Below are 21,425 nucleotides of genomic sequence, written 5' to 3'. Positions count from 1 at the left end.
CTGCAAAAACAGTGATAATGTGCGAGTGTGGTGAAAGTGTTGAATGATGATGAAAGTATTTTCTTTTTGGGGATTTTCTTTCTTTTTTGGGTCACCCTGCCTCGGTGGGAGACGGCCGACTTGTTGAAAAAAAAAAAAAAAAAACTACAAATAAAACAAGTTTATTAATTCTTCTTCTTTCAACAAACCGGCCATATCCCACCGAGGCAGGGTGGCCCAAAAAGAAAAACAAAAGTTTCTCTTTTTAAATTTAGTAATTTATACAGGAGAACGGGTTACTCCCGGCATTTTAGTCACCTCTTACAACACGCATGGCTTACAGAGGAAGAATTCTGTTCCACTTCCCCATGGAGATAAGAGGAAATAAACAAGAACAAGAACTAGAAAGAAAATAGCAGAAAACCCAGAGGGGTGTGTGTATATATATACTTGTACATGTATGTGTAGTGTGATCTAAGTGTAAGAAGAAGTAGCAAGACATACCTGAAATCTTGCATGTTTATGAGACAGAAAAAAGGACACCAGCAATCCTACCATCATGTAAAACAATTACAGATTTTCGTTTTACACTCACTTGGCAGGACGATAGTACCTCCATGGGCAGTTGTTGTCTACCAACCTACTACTTAGGAAGTTATTAATTACTGTACTTAAAAAAAAAAATGCTGCAGGACTACTACTCCTACAGTGGTAAATTTTAGAATTTTACTGGAACTGTAGAACTAATTACAAATATCTGGAAGTTGAGGATTGTCTGTTTCATAATTGAATGTTTCATAATGGATCTGTGATGTTACAGGGAGGACATCTGGGGTACTTGAAGATGAAGCTACAGAATTTTCAGATGAAGGCCTGCTTTGATAAATTCTGCTTGATTATCTTTTTTTAAATATTTCACCCAAGTGAAGTTGCTTCATGTGCTATGATCTGTCCCTGTGTAATTTTCCATGCATCAAATAAAAATTCATGAGCTCTTGTTCTACCACAAAGGAACATTGTTCTAGTCCTTTGATTAATTCACCTGACAACTCAATTAACTTGTCAACAGCCATGGCTACTGACAAGTTACCTATATAGCTATTAACCCTAGTCATAACTAGGGTTGTTAGCAAAATACACTAAGAACTGCACAAAATCAAAGGATAGCTACCAACAACTGCAGTGTAAATAATACGAGTGAGAACACACTACTCACAATGCTATCTGCGGCCACCTATTAAATTACTCTGCAAAAAAAAAGTAATCCTGTAATTTTGTCCAGACTAAAAGAGGTGCCAGGCCAGCCAATGCTGGAAAATTGGCATTGTACCTGCATTGTACATAATTTACAGTAATTTTACTTACATTTTCATGGTGGAAAGATAGTGTAAACTACAGTGATTGACAGCGGTGACTCAATAACTTTTAACAGCCTTTATTCTGAGTCAAGAGGAGCTGTAAAATTCCACTAGCATCTGCACTAAACTTAGACATTTTGTAAGTTTGTTCTTGCTTCTATGGATATCAGACACTGGTTCTTAACACAATATTCCTCATATACTTGTGCCACTGAGATGCCAAACTCAATCTTCTTAATTAGTTTAAGTTTCTACGTATCACTGAGAGCCACACATTTCCTCTTGACACCACCACTTGCTCTAGAAGCCATTGTTAATTGTACTTTACTTATTATGCTAATGAAGTCACACACAATGTTCTACATCCAGTAAAAATTAGACTGAATAACAGGTGTTTGCATGACTGAGCACAAATAAAAACTGGTACGGGTGGCCTGTGACTCAGGGAACAATAAAACAGACAGGTCCTGTATGTGGTCACTCTGGCCCATACCAGACAAACGTCGGAATCATTGGGCTTGATCCAATAGTTCAGAAGATAACTTGACACTATTGCTATGGCCAAAACCGGAATTACAGACTTTTGCCCATTTTGTCCAATACTACAGTTTGTCATGCCAGTTTTCTTGTCTGAAACTGCTGAAATCCATTAATGAGAGGTTTTACTGTAATATGTATCACTGTGATACATGACTAATCTAGTTAATATTGCAAATCATAAAAAATAATGATTGGAATAAAAAAAAAGAAATTTGAGCCAGAAAACTGTTGGATAATCAAATCAATTAGCTGGATGCCAATTAATAAAAACTTGGATAACTGAAACATGCAAATATGGAAACCTGCAAATCTGTAGGGGTGACTGTAGATGAAATCATCTTGCTGATGATAAATGGTGTAGAAAAACACCTAAGTAAACACTAGGACATTTATTAGAAAACATTTCAGTCTTGGGACCTTGAAGTCATCAAGGTCCCAGGACTGAAACGTTTTTTAATGAATATGTCCTAGTGTTTACTTACGTGTTTTTCTAAACCAACCTGTCGGTACATTTTTACCAAGGTTCATACCATGATAAATGGTATACAAAAATTATGCCCATAAACATTAAAATCTAACTGCAAATGTGAATAGGCATAATTTTTTTATAAAAACAAACTTAATGAAAGATTCTTGAGAGAGAAATAATTTGTACTTTGTATTATGAGGTCTTATATGGTTCTCAACATTTATGTTAATTTTACATACAATGAGTCCATATTTATTTCTTATGTTCATAAGAATCCTTTAAACATACTGAACCACACTATGGGACACATATAGAGTACAGGTACCTCAAAATACATAAAAGCTGAAGACATGCCAAAACAAAACAAAAAATTACTTGTAGTCAGCACCAACAATAGCTTCTATTTCATCTGGGTGTTTTGGACAGGAGTTGCTGAGGACCTCTACACCGTCTTCAGTTATAAGAACATCGTCTTCTAGTCTGACTCCTATCCCCAGGTAACGAGAGGGGACATTCACATTGTTTCCACTTATGTATATACCTAGAAAAAATGAATATGTTAAATCTGCTTTTAAATGAAGAATATGTGGAGTGGCTGCAAAAATAATAACTATACCAACTCAGATGATGGGAAAGTCATGGTTATGAAACTGAGAATTTTTACGTTAAATCAGAGAGGTCGGTTTATGGGAGATCAGATGAATGAGGTTCAATCTTATCATTGTGATATATTAGCATTAAGGGAGAACTGTAAAATGAAGATGATGAATTAGAAAGATAGTGTATAATGCACTGAAGAAATAATATTAGTAACGACTACGTAAAAACAAACCATGATATGGTACAGTAATAAAATCTTTATTCAGAATCTATCAAAAGAACTTGTCATCAGCAAAGAGCAAATGTCGCAAGTCCCACTTCGTATCTAATTTTTTACCTTTTAATCCCGCACCATGGTGACATCACATAATCCTTCCCTTTCCTATATACCTGAGCATGGCTACCTGCATAAAGACTCAAAGGGTTTTAGAAACTTACCACCAATTTGTTCCATACATCTGCACTATCTGCAACATTACTCTTCTATCCATTTAATTACTATATGCTTTTTCTAAACCCATAAATGCAACAAAATGATCCTCACCTTTACTTAAACACTATTCACTAATGTGCTTCAATGTAAACCTTTGGTCTACACTTGAACACAGATAAAACACTGGTAAATTAAGACTGTAGCTTATTTGTGTCTTCCTACTAGTTTTCTAGCAAAATGGATTGGATGACCTGGCCACAGGAATAATGCTTCCCAGAAACATAACAGATACAGCATTAGTGGATATCCAGGCAAGTGAAGTCAGTCACAATCTTTGCTGCACAGATACATACCCTCGTATTTCTTCTATTAACCCTTAAACTGTCCAAACGTAGATCTACGTCCACGTGCAGGGGGCTCCGAACGTAGATCTACTTTTTTTTACATGCTTTCAAATGGGGAAAATCAAGGTCAGAGCGCTATGCACGTGAACGTAGATCTACGTTTGGACAGTTTAAGGGTTAATATCAGTTAAACTCATCAAAAACAGGGAGTTGGAAGAGGAAACATTTCATCAAGTATATAAACAGAAAGAAAATTAAGAATACCATACCAGGTTCAACAGTAATTATACAGCCAGGTTCTAATGGACGATTTCTTGGTACTAGAGGTGTGTCGTGAACGTCCATCCCAAGAAAATGACTCACATGGTGAGGGCAAAATCCATATGCAGCCTAAAAGACAAGTTACACAGTACTTGAAAATAGTGCTTACAAGGAAATTTATTAGAATATTCATTTTCATTATAAAAGAAAAGAAAAATGAAAGCAATAAAGCTGCATACAGGCATACCTCATAAATACAGAGCTCATTTTAGAGTATTTCGCTAATACAGAACTCTACAATTATATTCAGGTTTATTATTTTTGGTGGTGACACACACACATCAGCTGACCCGTGCTGTCTATTTACAGCATTTGTGCAATGAGTGTTTCAGTGTCATATTCTGGCAATTTTCAAAGTTTTTACTTGTCTTATTGTTATTATTGTAATTATTAATTACAGTAAAATGGACCCTAAGGTTAATTCTGTTGAAAAGAGGAGTTGCAAGCCTCCTCAAATCAAAAGCTAGAAATGATCAAGCTTAGTAAGAAAGGCATGTGGAACACCAAGAAAGACATTAGAAGATCAAACCAGGTCCACTATTCCCTTCAGCCTTCCTCTGATAATTCTAAAATGTTCATCAGTCACCATAAGCAAAGGATGAAAATATTTTAAGGTAAGCAATAACAGTGTGCTATTATTTTTAGTTTTTCATCTCTTTTTTTTAGGCCTAGTGATATTGCACACTTAATAAATTATAGTGTAAACATGTTTTTAGGTTTTAATATGCACTGGCAAGTGAAGAAAAAGCTGATTCACTTTACGGTGATATTCGTTTTTTGGCAGTGGTTTCGAACTAAACCCGCTGCATTAGTGAGGCATTCCTGTATGTGGAATTATCATTGAAATACTGTGCTCTAATCTTTATTTAATTTTTCCCATATTCAAAGCTTATTTTCTGTATTTTTTTAATAAATATCATCATCTAACAAAGTTATATCATAATTTCTAAGTTATATTCATGGCACATACATAATACTCACTCGCATTAGCTGCCCTTCAGTGAAATTTAGTGGTAATATACAGAGTTCCTGTAGTACTTTACCAAGTCTGGTACACATTGCAGAAAATAATTGATCTAGAGTAGGATGATGTCTGCAGGCAGTTATGACAGCCTCTTGTACCTCATGTACTGCCTCATAAACATCTCGCTGGGCTGATGTGAATTCTCCACTAACAGGCCAAGTGCGAGTAACATCACCACTGTAACCCCTAAACTCACTTCCTGTACCAAAAAATGCATAATTTCAAGTATGTACATAATAAGTGCTATATATTTAACTGATTATAATGGTACAAGAGAATTTAATGAAAAAATAAAAAATGGCTCATGAACAAATTTAAAAAACTGTTTATTATTACTAACCAGCATCCATTAAAACCATCTCTCCTGGATTAATAACCTGATTGTTATTAATGTAATGAATTATATTTCCTCTGGGCCCACCAGCTACCACAGGAGGATAAGCCAAGTAATCTGCACCTCTCATCCTGCTCTGATAGTCTACCACAGCAAATAATTGGTGTTCCATCACTGGAGCTCTTGTAGCTCGCATGGTGGCAGCTATAGATTCTCCACTTATTCTACATGTTTTTCTCATTAATTCTATTTCTGCAGGAGACTTGATTACTCGAAGAGCATGTATGTGAAATTTTGGTGATTCCATCCCTCCCTGGCGCCCTCCAAGCAGCCATCCTTGTAACTGCCGGTGAATCCCTGGATTAGGTGAACACTGTGAGTGATACCATAGAGTAGGGGAGTTTAGATCTGACTCTAGTTGGCCAAGGTAATGTGTAAGCTCACTAAGGGGTAGTCCAGCATCTACACCCCAAACACCTGAGGCATCTGAAGGTCCGGTGCGAGGGCCATCCCATAGTTCTTGACAAGGGTCATGATGCGGGATGAACATCACAGACTTGTGTACTGGGGCTCTCTTGCCTGGCAGTGTGTGTAGGACAAGAATACAATCAGGCTCCAAGCATCCAGACATATAAAGCATATCAGTATCCTGGAATATAATACAATATATTTATATTATCAATCAGATCAATATGAATACCATAATTGATTTCTGGTAAACTATTCGGTTAAAAGAATATCAAATAATTTTTTTGTAGAGTGAAAAATCTTTTTCAGGAAAAGAAAATTTAAATCTTGGTACAAACAATAATGAAGAAAATGAAAAATGAACATCCATAAAAACTGTATGGGATAAATAAATCCACAATTTCAACTGGTGCATTAGTGCATTTAGTTATACAGTGGACCCCCGCCTTATGATGGCATCGCGTTACGTTAAATCCGCCATACGATACATTTGAACGCAAAAATTTTGCCTTGCCTCACGCGATTCGTCCGGGACGCGTCCCACATGTGGCCTCAGCGCCAGTGTTTACAAGCCAGCCAGTGCGGTCACAACCACGCATACATTCAGTATATTTCGCCTTGTCCCAGTGTTTTTTGTGCTTGTAACTGCAAAATAAGTCACCATGGGTCATAAGAATGCTTCTAGTGCCAACCCTGAGGTAAAAAGGGTGAGAATTAGTATGGAAATTAAGAAAGGTTTTGAAGGGTTTGGGGCTAACTCTGAGAAGCCTATGCCAGTTGTGGAATCCATTGTGCCTACTTCAGAGATTAAGGAAATGTGTGCAAAGTGGGTTGAACTGCAAACCTTTATGGATGAAAAGCACCCTAACACAGCTATTGCAAGCCGTGCTGGTGACTATTACAATGACAATGTTGTGGCCCATTTTAGTCAAATCTTAAAGGAACAGGAGGTACAGACCTCTATGGACAGATTTGTTGTGAGGCAGAGGTCCAGTGACTCTCAAGCTGGTCCTAGTGGCATTAAAAGAAGAAGGAAAGTAACCCCGGAAAAGGACTTGCTACCTCAAGTCCTAATGGAAGGGGATTCCCCTTCTAAACAATAACTTCCACACTCTCCCCTCCTCCCATCCCATCAATCATCATCAGATCTTCAATAAAGGTAAGTGTCATGTATTCTATTCTTAGTAGAGCAGCAATTGTGCATGTCTTCTTCAGTTTGTGTGTATTAAAATTAATATTTCATGTGGTAAAAATTTTTTTTCATACTTTGGGGTGTCTTGCACGGATTAATTTGATTTCCATTATTTCTTATGGGGAAAATTAATTCGCCTTATGATAATTTCGGCTTACGATGAGCTCTCAGGAACGGATTAATATCGTAAGGCGGGGGTCCACTGTATGTTTAAATTAATATTTTGAGCTTTGTCCCCAAACATTATGAAAAATGTCTTAGCAACATCAAGGGAGTTTGTTAGTTGTAATCAAAATACCATACAATGGGGCATTTGTGACATGAGGGTAATTCCACCACCACCACCTACAAGTTCCCATTATCTGTGTAGTATCCAAAATATGCACAGTAAACATTCATAATTCAAGGGCTTATGTTCCTGAAAACTGCAATACCAATAATTTTCACAACTTATGGAGTGAAAAAGGTATGGGAAAAAATAGGGTTGCATTCCTCACACTTCAAAAAAAAAAAAAAAAAACTCAAACCAATCTTCTTTTCTATCAAAGTCTTCATAACAATAACACTTTACTACTTAATTTTTATTGATGAGGATGCTCTGTGAAATACCTGAATTCTAGTGAGGTTCAGACAGTGAGGAGGAAGAGCACATGTAGCTTAAAAATGGTTACATAAATACTGTATATGTAGTATTTGCTACTTACCCTCAAGTCAGGTTGGAGATGGTTAACATGCTGGAGTGATTGGAAAAGGCAGCGGTAGTCTTACCAGGTTGAGGTTCATGGGCTGATGTGATGCTGAAAGTTGGGGATCTTTGAATGCTGATGCAGCTTTATTAGCTGATTGTTGCAGTGAAGTGAGCAGGTATTCTATCATATGCCACGTTTTTATTTTATCCTGCAGTACTTTATAAAGCCCTGTGTGCATTCTAAACCTGTTAAGCAATCTAGAACTAAATATGCACTTGTTTTTGGGCTGTCCTTCCTCTTCACACACTTTTTATAGTATGGTAAGGCTTTTTTCCTAATAAAGCCATCAAGTGGAACACTTTGACAATTTCAAAACTGGTATGAGTCAGAAAATCTTGTAAAGAATATGCTCATTGGATTCAGGTTCTATTTTTTTTTTTAGCTTTAGAATATTTACTTTATTTTTTACTTAATTCTAACTATAGATTCACTACAAATCTTATGATTACAAGCATTGATCCTGATACCAACCTCTTATTTAATGACTTAAATGATTCAAACAGTTACTGTAATTACTACACAGCAGAACAATCAAAGGCACTTCTCAGAGCCAACAACAACATAACTATCTTTAACTACAATATCAGATCTTTAAGCAAGCATTATGATGACCTCCTAGCATTACTAAATTCCTTGCATGCCAATATGTCCATCATTACACTAACTGAAACCTGGCTAAAGCTTGATACTACAGATGTCTATGCCATTCCTGGTTACACAGCCATACACAACTGTAGGCCAGACCAACAAGGGGGTGGCACTGCTATATACTACTCAGACCAACTAGAATGTATCACTAATACTTGCACAAGGGATGAACATGGGGAATATATAATAGCTAAATTCAAATCCAAATACCTACAAAAACCTCTCACAGTGATAAACATCTACAGAGTTCCACAATCAAACATTAGCCAATTTAGTCAAAACCTAGGAAGTATGATAACTGATGCACGCATGAACAAAGATCACTTACTACTCTCAGGTGACTTCAATATAAATCTCCTGCAAGACCAGGACCCACACGTTACTGAATTCACAAACACAATGAGTAACTGCATGTTGCTACCAACAGTAACAAAACCTACAAGAGTTACAGAGACTAGTGTTTCCCTACTTGACCACATCTGGACCAACACCATATCCCCTTTAAAATCAGGCATAATTACAGATAATACCACAGACCACTACCCTACTTTCCTCATAACAACTCTTGGTAAAATACCCCAAGACACTACTAAAGTCACCTTCAGACTTCACAATGAGGCAGCCATTAATAACTTCACAACAGCAGTAACAAACATTGACTGGCACACTGAGCTAGAAATCTATACAGATATTGACGAATGTTTTAATAATTTTCTAAAAAAGACCCAATACCTTTATAACAAGCACTGCCCTAAAAAAAACTAAACAGATGACAGCTAAGAGACTGAACAGTCCCTGGCTAACACCCAGCATTCTCAAATCCATAAATACAAAACACCGATATGAAAAACAGTACAGAAAGGGTCACATAACCAGAGACCAAACAAAATGTTACTCGTCAATCCTAACCAGCCTGATAAGAAGGGCAAAAAAATTGTATTATGAGAACAGATTATCCAACTTACGAGGTGATATAAAAAAGACCTGGAAGACCCTATCAGAAATTCTGGGAACAAAAAAGATATCACGACATAGCGAAATAAAATTAGCAAAATCAGATGAACCCCAACTCCCACCAACAGAAACAGCAAACAGACTCAATGATTTCTTCTCCACTATAGGTCAAAACCTTGCCAATAAAATCCCAAGCTCAGATACCCCACCAAATGACTACCTCACTGGCAACTACCCGAACACACTGTTCCTAGCTCCGACTAACCCATACGAAGTCTCCCTTATTATCAACGCACTGAAAAACAAGGCAGGAGATTTAAATACCTTACCACCCTTTATATACAAAAAAGCGTCACAAGTACTATCACCAATCATTGCAACACTCTTTAACAAATCCATTGAATCCTCCACCTTCCCTACAGTTCTCAAAATAGCAAGGGTCACCCCGATCCATAAAGGAGGAGACCAAACAGAGTTGAATAACTATAGGCCAATATCCAATTTACACCCTCTCTCAAAAATCTTCGAAAAATTAATTCATAAACGAATCTACTCCTACCTCATCTCCCAAAACATTCTCAACCCCTGCCAATTTGGATTCAGGCCTAATAAAAATACTAATGATGCTATTATACACATGCTAGAACATATATACACATTGACTTACGTAAAGCTTTTGATACAGTTGACCATGACTTGCTCCACGTAAAATTGTCACACTATGGTATTAGAGGGCACTCCCTCAACTACCTCAAGTCTTACCTCAGCAACAGAAGCCAATATGTGTACGCAAATGGGGCAAGCTCTTCCGCACAACCAATTACAGTTGGTGTCCCACAGGGAAGTGCCCTTGGCCCTCTTCTCTTTCTCCTATACATAAATGACCTACCAAATGCTTCGCAATTACTCAAACCCACACTTTTTGCAGATGACACTACACATGTCTTCTCTCACCCGAGCCCAGTCATGCTAGCCAATACTGTAAACACCGAATTACAGAAAATATCTACCTGGATGAGGACTAACAAACTTACACTAAACATTGACAAAACCTACTTCATTCAGTTTGGTAACAGAGCTACAGATGTACCTCTTAACATAACGATAAACGGATCACCTATCACAAAGCTAACAGAGGGAAAATTCTTAGGAATCCACCTCGATAATAGACTCAAATTTCATACACATGTACAACAAATTTCTAAGAAAATTTCCAAGACTGTAGGCATACTATCGAAGATACGGTACTATGTTCCACAGTCAGCCCTCCTGGCCCTTTATCACTCTCTTATTTGCCCCTATCTCACCTATGGAATTTGTGCATGGGGCTCAACAACAATTAACCATCTCAGACCACTAATTACCCAACAAAAGGCTGCAGTTAGAATGATAACAAATTCTCACTACAGGCAACACACTCCACCAATATTCAAAACACTCAACCTACTCACCATACAAAACATCCATACTTATTACTGCACCTATTACATACATAGAACACTTAACTCTGATATTAACCCTCCCCTCAAACATCTCCTTGCCAACCTCAACAGAACACATGACCATAACACAAGGCACAGATCATTCTTTGATGTTCCTCGTGTCCATCTCACGCTATGCAAAAACTCAATGCACATAAAAGGCCCTAAAATCTGGAATTCATTACCTGTAAATATAAAAGAAACACTACCTGTTTACAAATTCAAGTCTCTTCTCAAAGATCACTTACTCACCCAAAACCAAATAAATACTGAATAACTGAACCTTATAAATTGTATAGCCTATATGTTACTCACAATTATATCACATAAATGTTAAACCTAGGACCCAATCTAACTTTGTTATTTTTTTAAATACACTACCTAACAGAATACTCCATTCTACTGAATGAACAGCAATGCATGCAACCATATGACCTGTCTTTGTAATATTCATTTGTGCTTTATAGTTATCTGTTTACAATAATGTCTTATCACTGATTTCATCATTGCTTAGTTAATCTTAAGTTAATTTTAAGCCAGCCCATAATGCTATGCATATAAGTGGCTTTGGCATGCTGCTCTTACCTGTATTTTTTTTGTACCTCTGTATGTATGCTAAAATTTCTAAATAAATAAATAAATAAATACTACAATTTGAGCTGTGTTTAACTAAATAAATATGGTAGATACACCTCTCATTATTTCTGCAGTCAAAAAATTCAGTTTCACACGTGAACGATTTATTTTTTGATCATTGGATTTACTAAAAACAGAACAAGACGATGTTCACTGGTTTATAATCATAATACAGAATAACTCAAGAGAACTAGCAATGCAGCTAATTTTCATTGGGGTCCTTTAACCCTTTCACTGTTTCGGTCGTATATATACGTCTTATGAGCCACCGTGTCTGACGTATATTTTTTTTTTTTTTTTTTTTTTTCAACAAGTCGGCCGTTTCCCACCGAGGCAGGGTGACCCAAAAAAGAAAGAAAATCCCAAAAAAGAAAATACTTTCATCATCATTCAACACTTTCACCACACTCGCACATTATCACTGTTTTTGCAGAGGTGCTCAGAATACAACAGTCTAGAAGCATACACATATCCCTCCAAACTGCCAATATCCCAAACCCCTCCTTTAAAGTGCAGGCATTGTACTTCCCATTTCCAGGACTCAAGTCCGACTATATGAAAATAACCGGTTTCCCTGAATCCCTTCACTAAATATTACCCTGCTCACACTCCAACAGATCGTCAGGTCCCAAGTACCATTTGTCTCCATTCACTCCTATCTAACACGCTCACGCACGCTTGCTGGAAGTCCAAGCCCCTTACCCACAAAACCTCCTTTACCCCCTCTCTCCAACCCTTTCGAGGACGACCCCTACCCTGCCTTCCTTCCCCTATAGATTTATATGCTTTCCATGTCATTCTACTTTGATCCATTCTCTCTAAATGACCAAACCACCTCAACAACCCCTCTTCTGCCCTATGACTAATACTTTTATTAACTCCACACCTTCTCCTAATTTCCACACTCCGAATTTTCTGCATAATATTTACACCTGACATCTCCACTGCCTCCAACCGTCTCCTCGCTGCTGCATTTACCACCCAAGCTTCACACCCATATAAGAGTGTTGGTACTACTATACTTTCATACATTCCCTTCTTTGCCTCCATAGATAACGTTTTTTGACTCCACATATACCTCAACGCACCACTCACCTTTTTTCCCTCATCAATTCTATGATTAACCTCATCCTTCATAAATCCATCCGCCGACACGTCAACTCCCAAGTATCTGAAAACATTCACTTCTTCCATACTCCTCCTCCCCAATTTGATATCCAATTTTTCTTTATCTAAATCATTTGACACCCTCATCACCTTACTCTTTTCTATGTTCACTTTCAACTTTCTACCTTTACACACATTCCCAAACTCATCCACTAACCTTTGCAATTATATATATATACTACTCATAAATTCTAGCAACTTCAAATCAAGCAGGAGAAAGCTGGTAGGCCCACATGTGAGAGAATGGGTCTGTGTGGTCAGTGTGCACCATATAAAAAAAATCCTGGAGCACGCAGTGCATAATGAGAAAAAAACTCCAACCGTTTTTTTTTTAATTAAAATGCCGACTTTGTGGTCTATTTTCGTATAGTATTTATGGTTATATTCTCGTTTTCTTGGTCTCATTTGATAGAATGAAAAACATATTATAGAAATAGAGGTGATTTTGATTGGTTTTACTATGAAAAGAACCTGGAAATGGAGCTCAAATTAGGGGAAATGTTTGATTTTTGCCGATGTTCAAAAGAAAACAACTGATGTCATTGTCCAATAAATGTCCAACTAGCCATTCTAATATGCAGTCATGAATGGGTTGACATTATTTGTACAATTATTACAGTATTGCAGTAGTCTGCATAACAGTAAATCTTCTGTTTTTTGTTTGAATAAAAATTCAAAATAGAAAGCAAGAGTAATATCAGAGGGGCCTGGAGACATGACTGATGAACAAAGAAAATGTTATTTTAGAGCTAGGAATGTCTGCATTGTTCATTCTGGACCTTATTTTGAAATTGTCATATTTTTTAATTTTCGTGAAATTGGCCAAATTGCAAATTTCTGACCACGTTATTGGGTAGTTGAAATTGGTAAATGGGCAGTTTCTTGTACTCAGTCGATAGAAAAAAACGGAGTTCTAAAGAAATAGCTATAAGTCTGATTAACTGGAACAATGGAATTAACCGAAAATATGGCTCAAAGTGAGTGAAATCACCGATCTGTAAATATCGCTGAGGTCGCTAACTTCGCGAGAGCGTAATTCCGTCAGTTTTCCATCAAATTTCGTTCTTTTGGTGTCGTTACAATCGGGAAAAGATTCTCTATAATTTCATAAGAAAAAATATAATTTTTTTTTAAATTTTGCAACACCAGGAGACACCTCAGGATTGGGGGTTGCGACAGTCAAGGGGTTAAAGCCTTCCATAAGGTGCAATCCACAACATACAGCTCACTAATGAGTACCCCTTTACAGTACTGCTAAGTGAACAAGAGCAGTAGGTGTAAGGAGACTCACCGTCTATGACTTGCCTCACCTATAAATTCAATCCAGTTTCTTTCAGCTACATTGAATACTCTTATCACTGATCTACTAGCCATACCATGAAAGTGAGAAAGAAAAGGAGTAAAAGAGAAAGAAAATGAGAAAGAGAAAAAGAAAAAGACAGAAAATGAAAGAGAGAGAAAGAGAAACAAAGAGAAAGAGAAACAAAGAGAAAGAAATAAAAAGAGAAATGGAGAAAGAATAAGAAACAGAAAGAAAAATGAAAGAAAAAAGAAAGAAAAAGAGAAGGAAAAAGAAAAAAAGAGAAAGAAAGATAATGAAAAAAGAGAAAAAGAGAAAGAAAATTATAAAAAATGGAAAAAGATAGAGAAAGGGAGAGAAAGAGAAAGGGATGTGGGTGGTCTTACTGTTATGTACAAGGCCATACTGTCAAAGTAGCACACTTGGTTCCACTCCACAGAGACCGAGAATTGAGCTTCTACACAACAAGACAGGCAGCAAGCAGCAACTACACTCTGGTTGTGCCCTTCTCCAGAACATCACTTCATCTGAGATCATTTCTTCCCAGGATGACTCAAGTCTGGAACATGTTCATACAACATTAGGACATCAATGAAATTAAGTGAATTTACCAAATGAAACCGCTGGCCCACAGATGGCTCCAACTTTGCCCTGTTCCCTATTTGTATATCTCTTAACAATAAAAAGGCTATCAAATGAACTGATGTAGGTAACAGCTCTTAGCTTGTAAAACCCTGTGTAAGAGAGACAGAAACAGAGAGAGAGAGAAAAGCCTAGGTGTACAGTACAGTATATGGTAATTACAGGAATGTGAACTTTCAGAGAAACTTAAAGCTCACTTTTTTCATTCACAGAGAGTCTAGAGTAACGATATATAAAATGTTATACTGTATAGTGTAGTATTGGCTGGTAGACAAAAATGGAAAAACCCTACTGTCCCATTTAAGTTTTATTTTATTTTTCTTGAAAGAATTTTGCACTTAGTTTTCCAGAAAACATTTCCCATACAAATGAAGGCACTTCTGTATGAAGAACAAAAAGGCACAATACCATGACTAGAACAATACACAAATAACCCTCACACACACAGGGGAGAAACAAGTTTATGATGACATTTCGGTCCGTCTTGGACAATTTACAAGTTGCACTTCTGTATAGTTTATATCCTATACGGGACTAGCGCTCCAGTTAAAAAAGCAATAAAACTCTACTTTTCTTTTTTTGACAAATCGGCCGTTTCCCACCGAGGCAGGGTGACCCAAAAAGAAAAAATACTTTCATCATCATTCAACACTTTCACCTCACTCATACATAATCACTGTCTTTGCAGAGGTGCTCAGATATGACAGTTTAGAGGTCCCTCCAAACTGTCAATATCCCAGACCCCTCCTTTAAAGTGCAGGCATTGTACTTCCCATTTCTAGGTCTCAAGTCCAGCTAAATCTATAATAATAAACTCAACATATTTACATAAATTTTTCATCAATTCATTCCTAGTTTTAAGACCAAAATCTGTAACTTTAAAAATTACTGAAATATCCAAAAGCTTCTGATTACTGTATTACTAAAATCCAACCTACTACCATAGCCTAACTTTTTATCCTGTAGAACTTACCTGCCTGTATAAATAAGGAATTTTGTCTATCATATACCGCTTTGGAGTAGCAGGAAGAATAACAACATGGTGTTTACCCTCTTCTTTCCCCAGCCTCTCCATCAGTTTATGCCGACGTTCACTATATTCCCCATAAGATATGCCAAATGTGACCTGAAATACAATTAGACTTTTGTACATAAGAAGATACATCATTTAATGATGTTGTAGTTTGTTAGTTACCTATATAACATCTGCTCCCTTGAGCAAAATCTTAACAAAACAATTACTGTACAGATACAAGGCTATATTTGTTTTGAGTATGATGCCTGCGTGTTCTGTTACAGCTTTAAAGGAAGTGTTTTAGATCAGCATCACCATTACAGTGGAATGTTTTGAAGATGTGATTATTATTATTATTATTATTATTATTACAGTATTATCATCATCATTATTATTAACTCAATGTCTATCTCTCACCAAGGTAGGGTGACTTATTATTATCATCATCATTTCAATTAGGATTAGAACACTAAACCCATAGGGGTAATGCAGCACATGGAAGGGAATCAGGAAGGGAGGGGAGAGATGCACTTCCTTGGATCAGGATTCCCTCACTGACATTAAGGCACCTCCCTTGATGTGTGTGAAGTGAACAGCAGTTTGTATGGCATTTATCTTTAATAGGTTTAGGGATTTGAACAAGAGAATAGTGTGTTGCCAAAAATTTTAATTTGTGATAGTTCTGATAGCTTCCTATTGTTGTGCAATAATTGGTTTAAGGTTGACAGCTGAGGCAGAACCCCAGGCATAAATTCCATTGGTGAGGTATGAGTACATAAGAGTGAAATAGAATGTTAGTATACATAAATTGGGGGGAAATAACAGCTAATTGTGGAGGGCATACCTACCATTTTTTAATACTTTCCTGAAATGAACTGGAAATGATCACTAAATTTTAATTTATTATCTATGAACACACCTAAAAGCTCACGCTTGTATTTTTCGTGTACTTTGGATTCATTAATTTTGATGTCTGTGTACATGGTTTATTCTAAAAATGATATAGTAGAATTTTTTTGTATATTAAAGGTGAGCTTATTTTCATCATTCTGGTGCAGACCTTTTTTTTAACTCACCATTAACTACAAAGTTTAGAGTAACTGACTCTGTGTGTGTGTGTGTGTGTGTGTGTGTGTGTGTGTGTGTGTGTGTGTGTGTACTCACCTATTTGTACTCACCTATTTGTGGTTGCAGGGGTCGAGTCCTAGCTCCTGGCCCCGCCTCTTCACCGGTTGCTACTAGGCCCTCTCTCTCCCCGCTCCATGAGCTTTATCAAACCTCGTCTTAAAACTGTGTATGGTTCCTGCCTCCACTACGTCATTTTCTAGGCTATTCCACTGCCTTACAACTCTATGACTGAAGAAATACTTCCTACTATCTCTCTGACTCATTTGTGTCTTCAACTTCCAATTGTGGCCTCTTGTTTCTGTGTCCCCTCCCTGGAACATCCTGTCCTTGTCCACCTTGTCTATTCCACGCAGTATTTTATATGTCGTTATCATGTCTCCCCTGACCCTCCTGTCCTCCAGTGTCGTCAGGCCGATTTCCCTTAATCTTTCTTCATAGGACATTCCCCTTAGCTCTGGAACTAACCTTGTTGCAAACCTTTGTACTTTCTCTAGTTTCTTGACGTGCTTTATCAAGTGTGTGTGTGTGTGTGTGTGTGTGAGACTCTCACGGGCAACAAGGGATTAGAGGTGTTATTATGTTGACTCTGGAACAGAAGTTGACGTCTCAGTGATTATAATGGGTCTGGTGATCAAAGGTATTAGGAAGGAGGCAAGAATACAAACTAAGAGGGAAGCTTGATACTTGTAGATCATTTGATTGACCAAGAATAATGTTGAAATCTCCAGCAATTATTAAGTGATTTTTAATGTTTGTTGATCACTATTATGTTTCTCAGATTATCACTGAAGCTTAGCAAATTCATGAGGAATTGTGTAAATACAGTAGCACCAATTATTGTAGATTATTAGCACTGTTTGTAGTAACAGGTCCAAACCAACCAATGAAATCGGTTTCAGGATAACAAATAAAGAATAAAAAGAAATGAATGAAAACCAAATTCAACCAACTAGGAAAATCACTTTCATAGTAACAAACACTGATAGAGCAATCATAACCAAAAAATGGACTAACCTAAAGACACTGTAAACAACAGGACCAGATACCAAGCAAATTTAGGCAAATTCCTAAAACTGGATGAATTAACAAAGGTGATTCAAAGTAATGACCTCGCCAGGCTGCACAAGATGTGGATGTGTGAGAGGTGTGGGTTGACCAGCTCGGATGAATCGCTTGGTTTGTCCCTCTTGGGCCAATCTTGATACATCTTGATTGTGCTCCCCAATCTGACTAACAGAATGGCACATTCTACGTTTTACCACAGAGAAACCTGTAAATTATACATACAGTACATACATGCAAAATTTATATAATACAGAAACTAAAACATACATACAGTATCATAAAATATATGATATTAGTGGAAATGAATCACAGTAATACTAACAATATGTAAATACATTCATTTTGTTTTGTGTATTCCCTATCAGTTTAGGTCCCCACTTTCTAAGAGCCATACCTACGTAACGTGTGGTGGTCCTGACACACAACACAGGCATCCTGAGAGGTCATAATAATAACAATTATCTTGGTTTCTACAATACACGTACAATGTATACAGGCCGCCTAGTTGACATCGGTGACATACTGCTATACAGACAGCCCCTTGTTATTACCTGGAGTTTACCTGGAGAGAGTTCCGGGGGTCAACACCCCCGCGGCCTGGTCTGTGACCAGGCCTCATGGTGGATCAGAGCCTGATCAACCAGGCTGATTACTGCTGGCTGCATGCAATCCAACGTATGAGCCACAGCCCGGCTGGTCAGGTACCGATTTTAGGTGCTTTTCCAGTGCCTGCTTGAAGACAGCCAGGGGTCTATTGGTAATCCCCCTTATGTATGCTGGGAAGCAGTTGAACGGTCTCAGGCCCCTGACACTTATTGTATTGTCTCTTAACGTGCTAGTGACACCCATGCTTTTCATTGGGGGGATGTTGCATCGTCTGCCGAGTCTTTTGCTTTCATTGTGAGTGATTTTCATGTGCAAGTTCGGTACTAGTCCCTCTAGGATTTTCCAGGTGTATATAATCATGTATCTCTCCTGCCTGCGTTCCAGGAAGTACAGGTTCAGGAACTTCAAGCGCTCCCAGTAATTGAGGTGTTTTATCTCCGTTATGCGCACCGTGAAGGTTCTCGGTACATTTTCTAGGTCAGCAATTTCACCTGCCTTGAAAGGTGCTGTTAGTGTGCAGCAATATTCCAGCCTAGATAGAACAAGCGACCTGAAGAGCGTCATCATGGGCTTGGCATCCTAGTTTTGAAAGTTCTCATTATCCATCCTGTCATTTTTCTAGCAGATGCAATTGATACAATGTTATGGCCCTTGAAGGTGAGATCCTCCGACATGATCACTCCCAGGTCTTTGACGTTGGTTTTTCGCTCTATTTTGTGGCCAGAATTTGTTTTGTACTCTGGTGAAGTTTTAATTTCCTTATGTTTACCATATCGGAGTAATTTACATTTCTCATCATTGAACTTCATATTGTTTTCTGCAGCCCATTGAAAGATTGGTTGATGTCCGCCTGGACCCTTGCAGTGTCTGCAATGGAAGACACTGTCATGCAGATTCGGGTGTCATCTGCAAAGGAAGACACGGTGCTGTGGCTGACATCCTTGTCTATGTCAGATATGAGGATGAGAAACAAGATGGGAGCGAGTACTGTGCCTTGTGGAACAGAGCTTTTCACCGTAGCCGCCTCAGACTTTACTCTGTTGACTACTACTCTGTCTTCTGTTTGTGAGGAAATTATAGATCCATCAACCAACTTTTCCTGTTATTCCTTTAGCACGTATTTTGTGCGCTATTACACCATAGTCACACTTGTCGAAGGCTTTTGCAAAGTCTGTATATATTACATCTGCATTCTTTTTGTCTTCAAGTGTATCTAGGACTTTGTTGTCGTGATCCAGTAGCATTTCGGGCAAATTAGGTCAATTTTGTCCCCAGGATGTGACTCACACCAGCTGAGTAACACCCATGTACCTATTTTACTGCTAAGTGAACAGGGACAGAAGGTGACTTAAAGAAACAATTCCTAATGTTTCCACCTGTACCGGGGATCAAACTATGGACCTCAGTGAGCTGAATGCGCTACCAAGCAAGCTACAGGACACCTAGGTAACGTGTGGTGGTCCTGACACAGGATAAAGACATCCTGAGAGGTCATACCTAAGTAATGTGTAGTGGTCCTGACACAGAATATAGACATCCTGAGAGGTCATACCTAGGTGATGTGTGGTGGTCTTGACACAGAATACAGACATCCTGACGGGTCATACCTAGGTAATGTGGTGGTCTTGACACAGAATACAGACATCCTGACAGGTCATACCTAGGTAATGTGTGGTGGTTTTGACACAGAATACAGACATCCTGACAGGTCATACCTAGGTAATGTGTGATGGTCTTGACAGAGAATACAGACATCCTGAGAGGTCATACCTAGGTAATATGTGGTGGTCTTGACACAGAATACAGACATCCTGAGAGGTCATACCTAGGTAACGTGTGGTGGTCTTGACACTGAATACAGACATCCTGAGAGGTCATACCTAGGTAACGTGTGGTGGTCTTGACACTGAATACAGACATCCTGAGAGGTCATACCTAGGTAACGTGTGGTGGTCTTGACACTGAATACAGACATCCTGAGAGGTCATACCTAGGTAATATGTGGTGGTCTTGACACTGAATACAGACATCCTGAGAGGTCATACCTAGGTAATATGTGGTGGTCTTGACACTGAATACAGACATCCTGAGAGGTCATACCTAGGTAATATGTGGTGGTCTTCACACAGAATACAGACATCCTTAGAGGTCATACCTAGGTAACGTGTGGTGGTCTTGACACAGAATACAGACATCCTGACAGGTCATACCTAGGTAATATGTGGTGGTCTTGACACTGAATACAGACATCCTGAGAGGTCATACCTAGGTAATATGTGGTGGTCTTGACACTGAATACAGACATCCTGAGAGGTCATACCTAAGTAATATGTGGTGGTCTTGACACTGAATACAGACATCCTGAGAGGTCATACCTAGGTAACGTGTGGTGGTCTTGACACAGAATACAGACATCCTGAGAGGTCATACCTAGGTAACGTGTGGTGGTCTTGACACAGAATACAGACATCCTGAGAGGTCATACCTAGGTAACGTGTGGTGGTCTTGACACAGAATACAGACATCCTGACAGGTCATACCTAGGTAACGTGTGGTGGTCTTGACACAGAATACAGACATCCTGACAGGTCATACCTAGGTAATATGTGGTGGTCTTGACACAGAATACAGACATCCTGAGAGGTCATACCTAGGTAATATGTGATGGTCTTGACACAGAATACAGACATCCTGACAGGTCATACCTAGGTAATATGTGGTGGTCTTGACACTGAATACAGACATCCTGAGAGGTCATACCTAGGTAACGTGTGGTGGTCTTGACACAGAATACAGACATCCTGAAAGCTTCCATGATGCTTTGTTGTGATCATCAGCTGATCATGACGGCTTGCCAACACTCGCCACCTACTGCATTGTGATTTAAATTGTTAGTTTAATATCTTTATTATGCACCCCATACCCATCCTGTGGGCAGCAGTCGAAAGATTATAAAGGCACATAATGGGTCT

General features: G+C 38.2%; 1 protein-coding gene across 2 annotated transcripts; it reads right to left on the bottom strand.

The window, feature by feature from the left end:
- Window positions 1-154: 154 nt before the first annotated feature.
- LOC128690188 (xaa-Pro aminopeptidase 3) lies at window positions 155-21,351 on the bottom strand. 2 transcript variants are annotated; one of them, XM_053778746.2, is made up of 7 exons: window positions 21,214-21,351; window positions 17,892-18,052; window positions 15,613-15,765; window positions 5,409-6,051; window positions 5,026-5,267; window positions 3,993-4,113; window positions 155-2,887 (listed from the first exon to the last, which is right to left on the bottom strand). In XM_053778746.2, the coding sequence occupies exons 1-7, from the start codon at window positions 21,266-21,268 to the stop codon at window positions 2,718-2,720; spliced, it is 1,545 nt and encodes a 514-aa protein (XP_053634721.1). In that variant the 5' UTR covers window positions 21,269-21,351; the 3' UTR covers window positions 155-2,717. The 2 variants fall into 2 exon arrangements, with proteins under 2 accessions (XP_053634721.1, XP_069940080.1); XM_070083979.1 differs by lacking the exon at window positions 21,214-21,351 and adding an exon at window positions 20,609-20,650.
- Between the last annotated feature and the right edge of the window lie 74 nt (window positions 21,352-21,425).

The sequence above is a fragment of the Cherax quadricarinatus genome, chromosome 1 (assembly GCF_038502225.1).
Source record: "Cherax quadricarinatus isolate ZL_2023a chromosome 1, ASM3850222v1, whole genome shotgun sequence".
In the NCBI taxonomy this organism is placed as follows: Eukaryota; Metazoa; Arthropoda; class Malacostraca; order Decapoda; family Parastacidae; genus Cherax; species Cherax quadricarinatus.
This window is presented reverse-complemented; position numbering and strand designations above follow the sequence as displayed.

Excerpts from the sequence above, each read along its gene's own strand:
- LOC128690188 (XM_053778746.2), bottom strand. The coding sequence starts at position 21,268 with ATGGAAGCTTTCAGGATGTCTGTATTCTGTGTCAAGACCACCACACGT. Across the intron at positions 18,053-21,213 it reads GACCACCACACGTTACCTAG|GTTTCTCTGTGGTAAAACGT; the intron begins GTATGACCTCTC and ends TATAATTTACAG. Across the intron at positions 15,766-17,891 it reads ATCTTGTGCAGCCTGGCGAG|GTCACATTTGGCATATCTTA; the intron begins GTCATTACTTTG and ends ATTGTATTTCAG.